At 39.7% G+C, this 13,773-nt stretch overlaps 1 protein-coding gene across 1 annotated transcript; it reads left to right on the top strand.

Annotated features, from left to right (window-relative positions):
- The first annotated feature begins 138 nt into the window (after positions 1 to 138).
- RFC4 (replication factor C subunit 4) lies at positions 139 to 13,646 on the top strand. The gene is made up of 10 exons (XM_074912212.1): positions 139 to 509; positions 1,119 to 1,197; positions 5,800 to 5,879; positions 7,050 to 7,169; positions 8,038 to 8,181; positions 8,466 to 8,586; positions 9,042 to 9,167; positions 10,770 to 10,850; positions 12,597 to 12,713; positions 13,457 to 13,646. Exons 1-10 carry the CDS (start codon positions 376 to 378, stop codon positions 13,550 to 13,552), a joined length of 1,098 nt encoding a protein of 365 aa, XP_074768313.1. The 5' UTR covers positions 139 to 375; the 3' UTR covers positions 13,553 to 13,646.
- Positions 13,647 to 13,773: the final 127 nt, after the last annotated feature.

Below are 13,773 nucleotides of genomic sequence, written 5' to 3'. Positions count from 1 at the left end.
CGCATCTCCCCGCCCCCTCGCAGCCGGAGCATGCGCAGAGCTGCCGCGGGCGCCGCGCGGCCCTGGGCTCACGGCGGTACGTCAGCGCCCGCCTCGCGGCGGGGCCGGGCTCTGCGATTGGCTCCGGGCAGGCGGAAGCGGCCCCGCCCCCGGCCGGCCGCGGGTTGGCGGGAAGGGCTGGCGGGGCCTGGGCCGCTTGGGCCTGTGTGCTGCGGCTGTGTGCGGGTCGGGCTCGGCCTGACGGCGGGGCGGCTGTGAGCTGAAGGTGGCGGGCGGGTCGGGCCTGGCACGGCCTGGCCTAGCCTAGTGTCGCCCAGCCCAGCCCAGCCCAGCCTAGCCCAGCCTAGCCTAGTGTCGCCCAGCCCAACCGGAGCCATGCAGGCCTTTCTCAAAGGCCCGTCTTCCATCAGCACCAAGCCCCTCGCTGCCAAGGAGAGGGGCGCGGCCGGCGCAGCGGGGAGCAGCGGGGAGGGCAAGAGGCTCAAACCCATCCCTTGGGTTGAGAAATAGTAAGGGCTTTTCTAGGGCAGTGGGGTTGCTGGTCGGGGTGGTCGTGGTCTGGTCGTGGCAGGGGCTTCGGCTCTGGAGGGGGTGTGGAGCACAGGAAAGGCGTTGCAGCTCTAAGTGTCCCCACCTGGGAGAATAGCTTTAACTTTTCCTGTCATGGGGCAAAGCCAGCACTGTGAACTACTGTAAAAGCCCTTTGTTGGTGTTACTGAATAGAAAATGTGTCCGTTGCCTCTCTCAAGCAGTGCAGTCTCATTGCTGTGGCTTGGTGCAGAGGTGCATTAAATGCTTCGGTTTTGGGAAGCCTTTATCAGCTCACAAAGTGGTAAAATACTGTAGCCTGCAGTACAGTACTTCTAAAAACAGCTCAGGCAGGTGTTGACAGTATAAATAGATGAACAGCTTCCTGGGAGATTAGGTCACTTACTTCAGTAATACAGAGCAGAGGCATTAGACAGATTTCCTGTTATGATTTTGACCTCAACTACAAAATTCGCTGTAATTCTTCAGTACCTGATGTAATCAGAAAGGGAAGAGTTGTTTTTCTCAATTTCAGTTTTCTTTGGAAAATTTGCTGGCTAATAAATTGCATTTAATGTTTTTTTATCTAGTCGCCCAAAAAATGTGGATGAGGTCGCCTTCCAGGATGAAGTCGTTGCGGTGCTGAAAAAGTCCTTGGAAGGTGCTGATGTGAGTGTAATGATAACATTCACCCAATCATTATGTTTAGGCAGAAACTTTAGCCAGCGGCAATGAAAACCTCTCTTTTCTAAATTAATAATGATCCTTTTTACTGTGGTATTTTACAAGCAAGCTAAGTGGCTTCCTCATAGTATGTTGTGAGATATGTGTAAAACTTGTGATGTTTCCAGCCCTCTAAACATTGTGAAGTTGGCAGCTCTGTGATGCAGTTTGGAATTTTTCTGGAAAAGCTCAACTGGTAAACTACTTGTTAATAGTTTCAAATCTGGAAAGGCATTTGTTGTCTCTACTATTCAGCTAGTACTTTTGACATTTGTGTTTAAGAGGAGAGGGGAAATTTTTCTTTATTATAAAAGTCTGGATTGCCAATCATTCCTAAACAGGTCTGGTTATCTATCAGTGCTTCTGTGAAAGTGCTAAACATTAAAACAAATATGCTGTTTGCTAATGAGGGAAGTTTAAGTGCCAGGTCTGCTACTTAGTGATCCACAAACTTTTTTGGTTAAAGTTTCCAGGTAAGTCTCTTTGGCTTTAAAAAGCGAAGTATGACAGTTGCACTAACCTCACTGCAGCACTGACATCTGTGATCTCAGAATATAAAGAGGATGAGCAGAGCGTTTTCAGTTGCTTTTGTTTACACTTGCTTTGCTTTTGGATAAAAATTTAGTAAATACTCGATATGAATGATGGTTATTTCCTCCAAACCACTTGATGGGGAGCTGGAGGGACTGCAGGGAGAAACGGAGTAGGTAGCCAAGAGATGGTTGTGCTTTTTTGCAATTCTGGACAATTCCTTCCTTTGTACATGCTGAGAATTTTTTTTTTTTTTTTTTTTTGCTCCATGCTTTACCTAAAAGGTAAACTTTACCTGTGCTTCAAAAGCTGTTTTTGTTTTCATGGACTGTTTATGCCAGCTGAAGTGGTTGGTAAGGATATTCTGAAAATGATATTTATGATATGGCTGTCTGCTCACCAAGAGCTAAAAGAAGCAATTTGGACCTTCAGAGTTTTATGCAAGAAGCCTTTCACTCGTAGTGTGCTCTGATGTGCAATATGCATAGGTAATCTTTGGTGTTTGAAAATTATATCTTAAGACAATTTTCTCTGCAGTTCTGGTTTTGACTAATATGTGTCTATTTCTCTCTGAAAAGATCTGAACTTGCAAAAGCAGATGTACCTTATTTGAGCACAGGGAGCCAAAATGAAGCTGGTATGACAGAACTGTGAAAGACGTGTATACTTTCTTTCTTTAGGTCATGTCTCCAGATTCAGTTTACTTTGAGAATGCTGTTGTAATGTGACCTTGTCATGTAATGTTGTACCCATAGAAATCTGGGTTTCAACAGCAGTGCTGCTATATTACAGTATTTGTACAGTTGAGGTAATCAGTAAGGAACAATTAACAGTTAAGGAGAAATGAGGTTCTGCCACCTATTCTGTCTGGACATATCAGTTGTGTAACATCGCTTAGGTGATGGGTTGTGAACTTCTATTTTGAGCAACAGCTATTTAAAACCTTACAGCTTCTGGGTCAGCAATGTTTCTTGAATTATGAGCCTAGTACACTTGCGTTGACTTCTTGCCTCCTGAGTTGAAAAGACAGGTTATAACTTCTGCTTATGGTTACAGGGTTTTTATTTTGTCACAGCTACCCCAGCTCAGCAAGGCATTTGAGAACAAAATCATTCAAGTACTTTAAAATATTTAACGCTTTTAAAACTTGGACACTTTTGTTAGTTCTTGAAAGGACTCATTCTGTCAAAAAGGCAAAAGTGTAATTTAAACTCTGAGATGGCTGGTACTTATTTCAGAAGTTCTTACTGAATTTGGAGATCTGATGAGATCAAAGAAACAGCTGTGACAATGCTGTAGGTTTGTGTAATGTGCTTTATTTAAACATTAGTGTTGAAAATGGGGAGCCAGTCATTTGTTGATTGGCCTGTATTTGTGGGCCTTGTTCTGGGACCTGCTAAACAGAGCAGGACTTTTAAGTCCTGATATATCTCCATCTGTCTTGTTATAAACTGGCAAGACCAGAGTCCAAGTGGTTTTGAACTGGAGAAGTTGATTTCTTTCTCCCAGGACTGTCGATTTCTTGTTGCTGTTTTCAAAGAAACTAACAAATGTCATGGTATTCTTTAGTTTTCATTTACTTGATGATATTTTAATGACTGAAAAGAGAGTTAGGCATAGGATTTCGTTGCAATTTACATTTTCACTTGTACTGGAACTTCTAGAAGAGGAGTTGGGGTTTGCACTATATGCAGTAACTTTCCCATAAGCAGGGTGATGCCTGCAGGTATCCTACTTACCCCTGGCAACCATGGAAAAATGGATAACCAGATCAGGTTGCAGTCTGTTTAAAAATACTGCCACAGTTACATAAAGGATTAGGCTGTGCTTCGTGAAAAAGTAGTGCAAATACTGGTGACAAATTCAGTGAGATACAAGCATAAATGAGGTTGAAGCAGAAACAGTAGTAAAGTGTGGACTTAATGGAATTAGGAAACAGTTTCTTATTAAAACTTTTTACCAGCTAATGATTACTTTAAGAACTAGTAGAGTGTGAATTAGCACAGAGGCATGAAATTATGAATCTCCATGAAAATGTCTGTCCTTGCAGTGTGCTAACCTAACATGGTTGTTGGTGAATTTTCAGCTGTCAATTCAGTAAACATTTCCTCTCCCTGGAACTTTCCTAAAAGATACAGTGGGATAATAATGTTGTGGTATCTAATTAAACTGGAAAAAACATTTGTTAGTACTGGATGCTGTTAGTAGTTAGGGAAACAAGCAACAAATGATTGGCAGAAAGAGCAGGCAAAACTTGAAATGGATTTATTTACTATAAATTGATTGAAGATTGAAATTATTCTAACTGTAGTTTTACAGTACATACACAGTTGCATCTGATTTCTGTGCCTTATCTTAGTTGTTAAAATGGGATGCTTGTTACCAAACTGGTCTGTCTCTTTCATTTTCTGATTAGGGATTATGTACTCCTGCATTTTTCTCTGCTCTTTGGATGTCTTTGGTTTTGCTGTTCCCATTCTGTCTGCATTGGTTGCTATATTCCACATAAGATTCTCTAATCTAATTTTAGTTGACTCTTTTTAAAAATAGAACATTTATTAAGGGCTGGAAATCAAATGAGACTGAGAGGTTTGTCTTTTTGCTATTGATTGTAGGAGACACTTGGATTCTTGTTTTAAGAATGTAGAACTGGAACATCCCCTACTATGAGGCAGCAATTTTAAAGTGCAGCCTGATAATTTATAAGAGGGATTATTTGAAATAGTAGTATAGAAAGCTATCACTTCTATGCTAATTAGAAAGCTTCTTGATTTCAGCCAAAACTTAGTCATGGCTAACTTACACAAATTTGGTTCATGCCAACTTTGTTCTTTGTCTCTGTGTTGCTCTGATATATTTATGGAGATCAGCCATGTTCCCTTTCAGCTTTTGTTGTGCTGAGCTAACTAAATCAAACTCTTTTATTAAAAATCACTTCTCATAAGATAGGCTCTTCACTCCTTAAACAACCTGTCCCAGTTTGGAATCATTGTCCTTAACTAAGGATGACCTGAACTGTGTGTAGCTTTCCAGATGAAGTCTTATTAGCCCTCTGTTAGTATTAATAATTTTTCAACCATATTGAAAATGCATATCCTAGGACCACTGTGTTAGGCTTACACTGTTCCTCTGACTGACAGACAAAACAAATTCAGCTTTTATTTTATTCCATCTCATGAATTCCAGACATCTGGCAGATATTTAGTTACATTCACAAATTGTGAGATTTTATGCTTTGTGCTGCTAAATGTCTTCCTATAATTATTACTGCAGTCTTTGCTGAGCTGCTTTGATCTTCCTGTGTCAGCATATTTTTTAATGCATTCCTATTTTTCATGCTGAGGTTTTTAATTAATGTGAAAGATCAGTTAACCTAATCTCTTTAAGAAATGCCACTGGTCTCCTCCTTTGAAAAATTCTTGCATGGATGTGGAGATTTGCCAGCGCTATGCATTCCTGTCAGTTGTTGCAAGCATCTCTGTGATTAGCATTAGGCTGTGTCTGCATTACACTCACTGCAGTGTAGCACAGGCGTTCACAAGCTACTTTGTACTTACTGCAGTGGAGTTAATGGCGGCAAAGAATTCTCAGTGTGGCTTGAAAAGACAGAGATGAGAAAGTAAGGGATGATTAACCTGTGACAGATTTTTGTCACAGCTGCACTGCTAGCGTTATCCAGACTGAGGACCATCCTTGGATAAGTTTGCATGTCACTGCAGTCATAACAGTAAGTTCTGTAGGCTTTAGTGATCTCAGACATGACCTGGAGGGAATATATAAAAATAAAATATAAAATTAAGTATCAATTTTGATAGAACATGTGATGGTACCACCATGTAACAGCCTGTTCATGCTGTATAATAAACAGCAACTGTTGTCCTCCTTTAGAGCACTATATGCAATGACCTAGAAGTGGAAGACTTGGTATTAGTTTCTGTTTTATTAGGTGCTCAGATTTTCAGTAGCTTTTCCTGTTTATGGTTTGTCTTTCTTAAAAATGGTGCCTTGCTGTTTCAGCTTCCCAATCTGTTGTTCTATGGCCCACCTGGAACTGGAAAGACTTCCACTATTTTAGCAGCTGCTAGAGAACTCTATGGGTAAGCTGAAATCAAGTTGCTTTGGTGTAATTGACTGTCACATGTCTCCTAATCATGTGATGGAGTGCCTCTTGTCATTGCCTCCTCTTATGTAGCTTCTAGGCCTTTTTCAGGAATATCTTTACATTCTAATTCAGCTCTAACTTGAGACTTATTTCTCATTTGCCCAGTCACAAGTCAGTGATTTCTGTTACCAATATAGACTTATAACACTTGAGACTGGCAGCCATGTAACCCTATGTAGCAAAGAGTATGAAAAGAAATAGTTTGGATATGCCTTACTGAACTGTAAAGAAATTCCAATTTTAATGGTTTATTCGGTAAGTCATTAGCTACACATAGATCTCAAAGTACTTCATAAAATGTCTGAATTGTAATCTTTCTGTTATGCCCACTGAAGTGTGTCTGGAAGTAACATTGGGAGTCAGACTAAAATTTAGCAAGTGTACATTCGTCAACTCACTTGTGACACTAGGGAGTCTTTGAGTATTTTGAGGTTTTTAATTCAGTGACCCATAAGCAAAAACGGATAAGAAGGTGGTTTGATGTTAGAATGAAATCTTATGTTGACTTTAGTACCTCCCCCCCTGCTCCCTGTCATCATCTTTAATTTTTGGCTCATGTTTTTTGGAGAGAACCACTTCTAGTCTAATAGTAGGAAGACAAATCCACATTGTGTGTCCATTTGAATTCCCAAAACTTTAAAAAATGAGTACACTGGCTTTCTTCAGAGGTATTGCAGCTAAATACTGCCTGTATTATACCCTCTAGATATTTCTTGCTGGTAGTATTGCAATGGCAGAGCACTGCAGCAACTGGATCTGGGCATTTTGCTTTTTCTTCCACAATGCTCACAGCGTATAAGTAGAAGGGTGTATAATATAGTGCTCTGAACTTATGAAGCCAACTTCCTACTATTTTTTTCCTGAATAACTGATGTAATTTTACACTTCATTGTTTTCTGCAGTCTGGAGGCAATTGTAAAAATAGCTAATGGAAATTCATACCAAATTCATTTAATGATCTCAACTTAACTGTCTCTTAAAGTATGTTATTTAGTAATGCTGGCAAAAATAATACCTGGCATTCAAAAAGGCCAGAATGGTTGTTGATGTATTCTATAATGTATCATTACAAGATTTAGCAGCTGTTATAATAAAAATTTTGCAGGCCTGAATTATTCCGGCAAAGAGTCCTGGAGTTAAATGCTTCTGATGAGCGCGGAATACAAGTGATTCGGGAAAAAGTGAAGGCTTTTGCACAGCTGACTGCATCTGGAAGCCGCTCAGAGTAAGTGGGGGATCAAACCCCTCTTGCTTAGGACAAAACACGTGGTTGTTTTTGTTACATTTATAATTCTAATATAAATAATGGGTCAGCACTGCCCAGAAGTTTGCAACACTCATAGTGCTTTCGCTAAGCTTTGATGTCATGTAATTTCATGTTAAGAGTTTGAACACCTGGGAGGAGCTTTTACCAAGTGCTGTTACAGTTAGGGAGAGGCAGAGGGGGAAAACTCCAGATCAGGACTTCTGGATTTGGTGATACACTGTTGCATTTGCAGGTGTTGTCTGGCTACCATAGAAAAGCTGCTTTAGGTAAATTGGTGGAAGCTGCTCCTCTAGTACCTTTAATCTGCAGCATCTTGTACAAGATGGGCTCTAGTTTATAAGATGCTAACAAGATTCTGGTGTTAGGTGGTGAGGAGCCTTGTGCAGGTGAAGCTGTATGTGTGGAAAAAGCAGATTGTGGAAAGTAGCAGGAAGAAAGTGCATGCCAGGGCTATCTGGCAAGAAATGGTCTTGTGTACTGAAATTAATCAATTATAGTGTTCTTTAAAGTTCAGGGAATCAGGAATCCTGTAAAAGGAAGAGCTGCGTTAGTGGTTAAAAGAAGAAACTTAAAGCAAGAGTATGTATTTTAGAGGACTTTTGCAGTATTCAAGTGTTGGTCTTTCTATGGGAACTCAGTCTCCCCTTTTATAACAAATATGAGTCCTTTATCTAAAAATAATAAAAAAGATTGAACCTCTGAATATGTTCTATTTATCAGGTATAAATACTTAAGTAAAATATGACTTGCTATTTGCAGTGACTTTTTTTTTTTACTTGGTCTATACACTGCATGTTTCCTGGTTAATAGATTTCTTACTTTTCAGTGGCAAAATTTGTCCTCCTTTTAAAATTGTAATCCTGGATGAAGCAGACTCAATGACTTCAGCAGCCCAGGCAGCTCTGAGACGCACAATGGAAAAAGAATCTAAAACAACGCGTTTCTGCCTTATTTGTAACTACATCAGCAGGTATGTGTGGAATTTGTTGCTTAATTGGACTTGTTGCCCTTCTTGTTCTGTAGTCTCCCCCCAGCCCCTGCTTTGAGAGATTGACATGTAGGTTTCATAGTTTTCAATTAATAGAGAGGTAGCTGTGCAAATACAAGACTGAAGACAATGTTTAGCTTTCAACTTTTATTCTTTACAGTGTTGCAGTTGTAAGCTTATGTTGCCCTTTTCTGCCTTGATAGTTTTGTCTCTGTGAACTTGACCCATGCATTCATTTACCAAACATTGTCCTTCCTTTCTTTCAGAATAATTGAACCTTTAACATCTCGATGCTCCAAATTCCGCTTCAAGCCTTTGTCAGACAAAATCCAACAGCAGAGGCTGTTGGACGTTTCTGAGAAGGAACATGTGCAAATCAGTAGTGAGGTAACTTCATGGTTGCCATGTAATTTTATTGCTTAATCCAGTGCATAATTGCATTGCAGTGAAAGGGGCTAAGTCAGCATACTTTTCCAGACTGCTCAGTTGTATTAAATACAGTATATAAACTCGTTTAGGTATTATTTTGCTTCCACTGATGGAATGAATTTTAAGAGTCTTCCTAAAACCAGAGAAACATCCACCAGAGAAAAATGAAGCAAAATTGTAGGGCTTTTTGTTCTGTGCTGAGTATATTTGCATTAAACCATGCTTCATTCCGAAATTGCCAGCATGCATTTATGTTTATAAAGAGGTTGGTTTATAACTTAACTATTGTGCCTGTCGGTGACGATTTGCTTTAGGCACTACTTGATGTTTTAAAATCAACATGCTGAGAAAGAGTACTGGATTTTAATTAACAGTGAACATGTAACTTGGCATTTTCTGACATTATTTTTCAGGCAGTTTCATACCTTGTTAAAGTGTCAGAAGGGGACTTAAGAAAAGCAATTACTTTTCTTCAAAGTGCCACTCGCCTAATGGGTGGAAAAGAGATCACGGAGAAGATAGTCACTGAAATTGCTGGGGTAAGCTATGCTTTACAGTTTCTCCTGTAATTAGTTTGTGTAGTAAGTCTACTTGCTACCTGTATCTGCCTTTGCTCAAAGTTTAATTAAAAAATTGGTTTATACCCATTAGTGTTGCAGTATAGTACTGATACATTATCCACCAGAATTTTAAAAACTGGTTCTGTACACTTTATATATAGCAAGTTTCTATCAACTTATTCTGTAAGTCAAGAAAAACTGCAGAATAGTCTTATAATTCAAACTGAAGTTGAACTTTTCTCCCCATGAATACAAAATGTATTGCCTTTTGTGGGACAGACTAGAGCATCTTTTTGGCGCGCGCGCGTGTGTGTTATAAGTATGTGGTGTCTATAAATACAATCATTGCAAAATATGGTTTGGAAACACCACAGGGCAATGATTTTCAGTAGCAGCTCATTTTCAGCCTCACATTCACAGTGATGATGTCTCTTCAAGGATGTGTATAGACCTTGCTTTTTTAGCAAAACAGCAGTTTTGGAATGACATAGAAAATACTGACAGGGACAGGAGAAACCTGGGAGGAAATGCATTTGGTAAAACTTGTGTGAAGGTGTAGCAACAAAATACCCCCTAAAGCACAAAATGTGAGATCAGGAATTGAGGAGCTGAAAAATAAATGTGCTTTATTGATGGACACGCTTCCCCTGAAGGTGTTACCATCATAGCTGATTGTAAGGGTTGTGAGGTTTTCACTTTGATGAAACCAGAGGTAATTGTCACTTGTGCATGCTTTACAGAACAGTTTTAAACAATCTTCTCGGTGAACTTGTTTGGTTTTGTGTATCTAGCTGTAGAAAAGAGCTGGATTTCGCTTACAGGTATCTGTAAATCGTAATTTGTGAGAAACCTGGCAGTAGTTGACTGTGATGATAGGAAAGAGAAGTGTGGAATTACATTACTGAATGATGCTTGTTTAAACCTGAGGAACCCAACTTTACATCTTCATTAAAGTCTTCATGTTCTTGGTTATACATAACTTCTGTGACCCTAGAGTGACCTTACTACAAAAGATTTGTAAAGAAACTTTGAAACCAAATTGTCCAGACACTCAACTGACAGGAAAGACAATGAGTAGAAGGGAGAATGTGGGCAGTGCTTCCCTGCTCAGAGCTAAATAATTGCATCTGTCAACGTTTTTCCTTCTCGTTTACTGTCTGATCTTGTTGCATTGGGCTTTTTTTGTATGTTCCCAGTGCATCACTGGAGAGAAGACTGATTTGCAGTTTTGCTTAGGTGTACAATGGTACAGAAAGCATTGTCTGATCTAATTGTTGACGTAGATCTTCTGCTTAGTGTCCTGAATAAGTGATTTTTGTGTTGGATTTATGAAGGTGACTTTGACTATTCACTACCATTATACAGTTTTTATTTTAATATAACCAATATAGGACAAATATTACAACCTAGCACTCACTCATAAAATTTAGCTAGTCTTACATGCTTGAAAGTGGTTGGGTGTGTAGAGGAATTAAATGCTAAAATGGCCTCCTTCATAAACAGTTTGTATCTGTTTGTAAGCATCAACTTCAATTTTAAATTTACAAAGTTGAAATTATGGAATGTAACTTCTTTTTACAGGTCATCCCTAAAGAAACAACTGATGAACTGCTGTCTGTCTGCCGGAGTGGTTCATTTGAGAAACTGGAAGCACTGGCAAAGGTAGAGTCCTGCTAGTGCTTTAGCCTGGATATTTTTCTAGGTCACGGCCCTGTGAATCCTTTGCGGGGCTGCAGCTGAAGAACATTTGTCCCCAGGTCAGTTAGGATGCACATTTCAGGAGGCATGTCTTTACCAGTTAGTATTCTGATCTTTACCTCCTGAGAAAGAGCTGGAAACAGGATTCCCTACCAGTGTGACTCTGGTTTTCCCTTGAGCTAAACTGATCACATGTGGAGCTGTTAGGCTGAATTAGGCAGACTAGGAGTTCCTAGTGAGACACTTGGCTCAGGCCTTTAGAACTCTCTCTTCAGTGGACTCGACTAGTCTCTGGACTTGTCACCTTCTTTATTACACGGAACCTGTGTTAGATGAGAAGTGTCTGAGTAAAGCTGTAGTAAGTCTTCTGTTTTACAATATTTCATGTTAATCTTACAGTACAGTAGTGATTAATTTGTCTTAAAATAGATCTTGCAGGGCACAAGTTACTGGATTTCTAGAGCTGGATTTATGTTCTTTAATACACAAAAGGTTTTTCCTCTCTTTTTGAAGAATTCCTGATCTCATGGGTTTAAAGGAGGCTCAGGCAGTCTTGAACTGGACTTTAAATCAAGGATTGGTCCCTGACAGAGGGGAGCATGCCATAATACCATTCTCCCTTCCAGTGAAGTGTTCTATGCCTGTATGAAAAAAAAAACAAACCAGTATTGGTCAGTCTCCTGCTTTTTACTTGGCTGAGCCTCATCAGATAGTTTTGGCAGGATCTCTGGTTTTGAGTCTGGATTTATTCTCATGTAAACTTGCAGCAGATCTCAGAATTGTTGTACAAGGACTTGTGCAGATGTTACTGCCTTAGACTTTCACATTTACTTGTCATGATGTCTGAAAGATGATTGATCTTAAGAGGTGATGATACACATTTTCTAAATCCTTGCACCTGGTATAGTCTTTCATCAAACCATGATCTAATCTAATGTAGTAGTCTGGAACTGTTCTCCAGTTTCTCAAGTAGGTACTTCATGGTGGGGGTTTGTTTCAAATATGCTCAATATGCAGTTGACACAATTTGAGTACATACTTCTGTAAAGCATGGGTGTTTATTTTGCTGTACAGAAAAATAAGGTTGCACCATCTCTTTTTCTGTTTCCATAAACTTCTCTCTGCCTAAATGGCTTCATGGACTACTGTTCTTGGTAATTGCTGTTTTTATAACTTGACACTACTGATTAAAAAAAAAAAAGCTATCTTTAGTTGCCATGGTTTTTATTTTATTGAAAAAGTTTTGGCCTTAGATCTCTATATGCCTGAGGCTAGCAACTAGCAGATGAAGAAAATAAAGTAGGTGGCACTTTAAAATGTGAGAGCTGTGAAGCTGCCACATGATGCTGTGGATGCTAAGCTTTCCTAATTTTAGAAGATTGGTTAGGTTTAGTGAAGGTTGTTAAATGCTTAAAATGTCTCCAGCTCACAAAATCCCTGAGATGTAAATTGTCAGAAGCTGGAAGAATATTTGGGCAAAATTATTGCTATATGCCTGCCGTGCTCTTGCCGCCTTTCCTTAGGCGCTCACTTTGGGTCACTGTTGGGCAGGATGCTGGACTGTATCAAACTGCTGACCTGTCCTCTAAACTTTAGAAGTTTTGGAATACATTTCATTAGTCTTTTCAGGTGGAATTTTTCAGATTGGTTTTCCAGTTTGTGGTGTTTCTGCTGCTGAATTATTTCCATTTTCCTCTCTCCCTGACACAGAATCTCATAAATGAAGGCTATGCTGTCGCTCAGCTTGTAAACCAGCTGCATGATACTATTGTTGAGAGCGAAGATTACAGTGACAAGCAGAAATCTGTCATAGTCGAGAAACTTGCGGTAAGTCTGTAGCTTCAGTTAAAAAAATCTAACACATTGATGTCCAGTGATTAATTTTTGTTTATGCACTCTCTCCCAAGAAGTACATACATGATTTAATTTCTAGTTCTGAATGTTTCTTGGTAGAACCTAATTTTTTTGTCCTGAGAAATTGTATGAGAAGGAATTGAAATCCAGTAAGATAAGTGAATTACTAGTCATATACTGTTCTAATGGGACTCAAGCAAGAGGTTTGTTCGTTTGGGGTTGGCTTTTTATTTAATGTAAAGTGGGAGGGAAAATTAAGGTGAGATTAAGTCAGTACTTAAAAAATTAGGAGCTACAAAATTCAAGGTTTTGTTCTGGTGTGTAAAATAATGCCTTTTCAGAAAAAAAAGGTAATTAACCTGCTAAATTTTGGCCAAGAACAAAAGATAGCTGTGGTGGAGGTTTTGCTGAATTCACTGGAGAAAGGTGTGTGTGTTGATGACCTGTGGAGTGATGCTCCTAGCAGTTCATTACAGAGCAAATGTGCATCCCTGCTTGTGTATCAACTGCCAGGTCTTGGCCTCTCAAGAAGATGGAGGCTGGAGAAGTGATTTTTCCTGGTTTGGTATGATGGGTTATCTGGTGTGTGATGGCTGGAGAAATTTGTTGCAAACCTTTAGCAACTTCATCTTGGTGTTCTCCACTGTAAGCTGAGGGAGGGCTGGTCTGAGCACCACCATTTTAAGAGGGTTTTACCTTCTCTTTTCTGTTTGCAGGAAGTAGACAAATGCTTGGCAGATGGTGCTGATGAATACTTGCAGCTGGTGAGTCTCTGTGCCCTTGTGATGCAGCAGCTCACCCATAACACTTAACTCCAGAGTAGAGCAGCTTTTTGTTTGGCAGAGGCTCTGAGCAGGGACCTGTTGACTTTTGTACTGTTTTTTGCAATAAAAGGACTGCTCAGCAGTTGGGAAGTTCCTGTTGGAGTATTTAATTCATTTTTTTTACGCTAGGTTAAGGAGATCACTGGCTGCTGAGGGGCCAGCAGTGCTCATGCTTTGCAGCTTTTTGTTGTAGACTTATACATGAAAAG

Source organism: Athene noctua, chromosome 8 (genome assembly GCF_965140245.1).
Source record: "Athene noctua chromosome 8, bAthNoc1.hap1.1, whole genome shotgun sequence".
NCBI lineage: Eukaryota > Metazoa > Chordata > Aves > Strigiformes > Strigidae > Athene > Athene noctua.
Note: the sequence above shows the minus strand (reverse complement) of the source record. Positions and strands in the feature narration are given on the sequence as shown.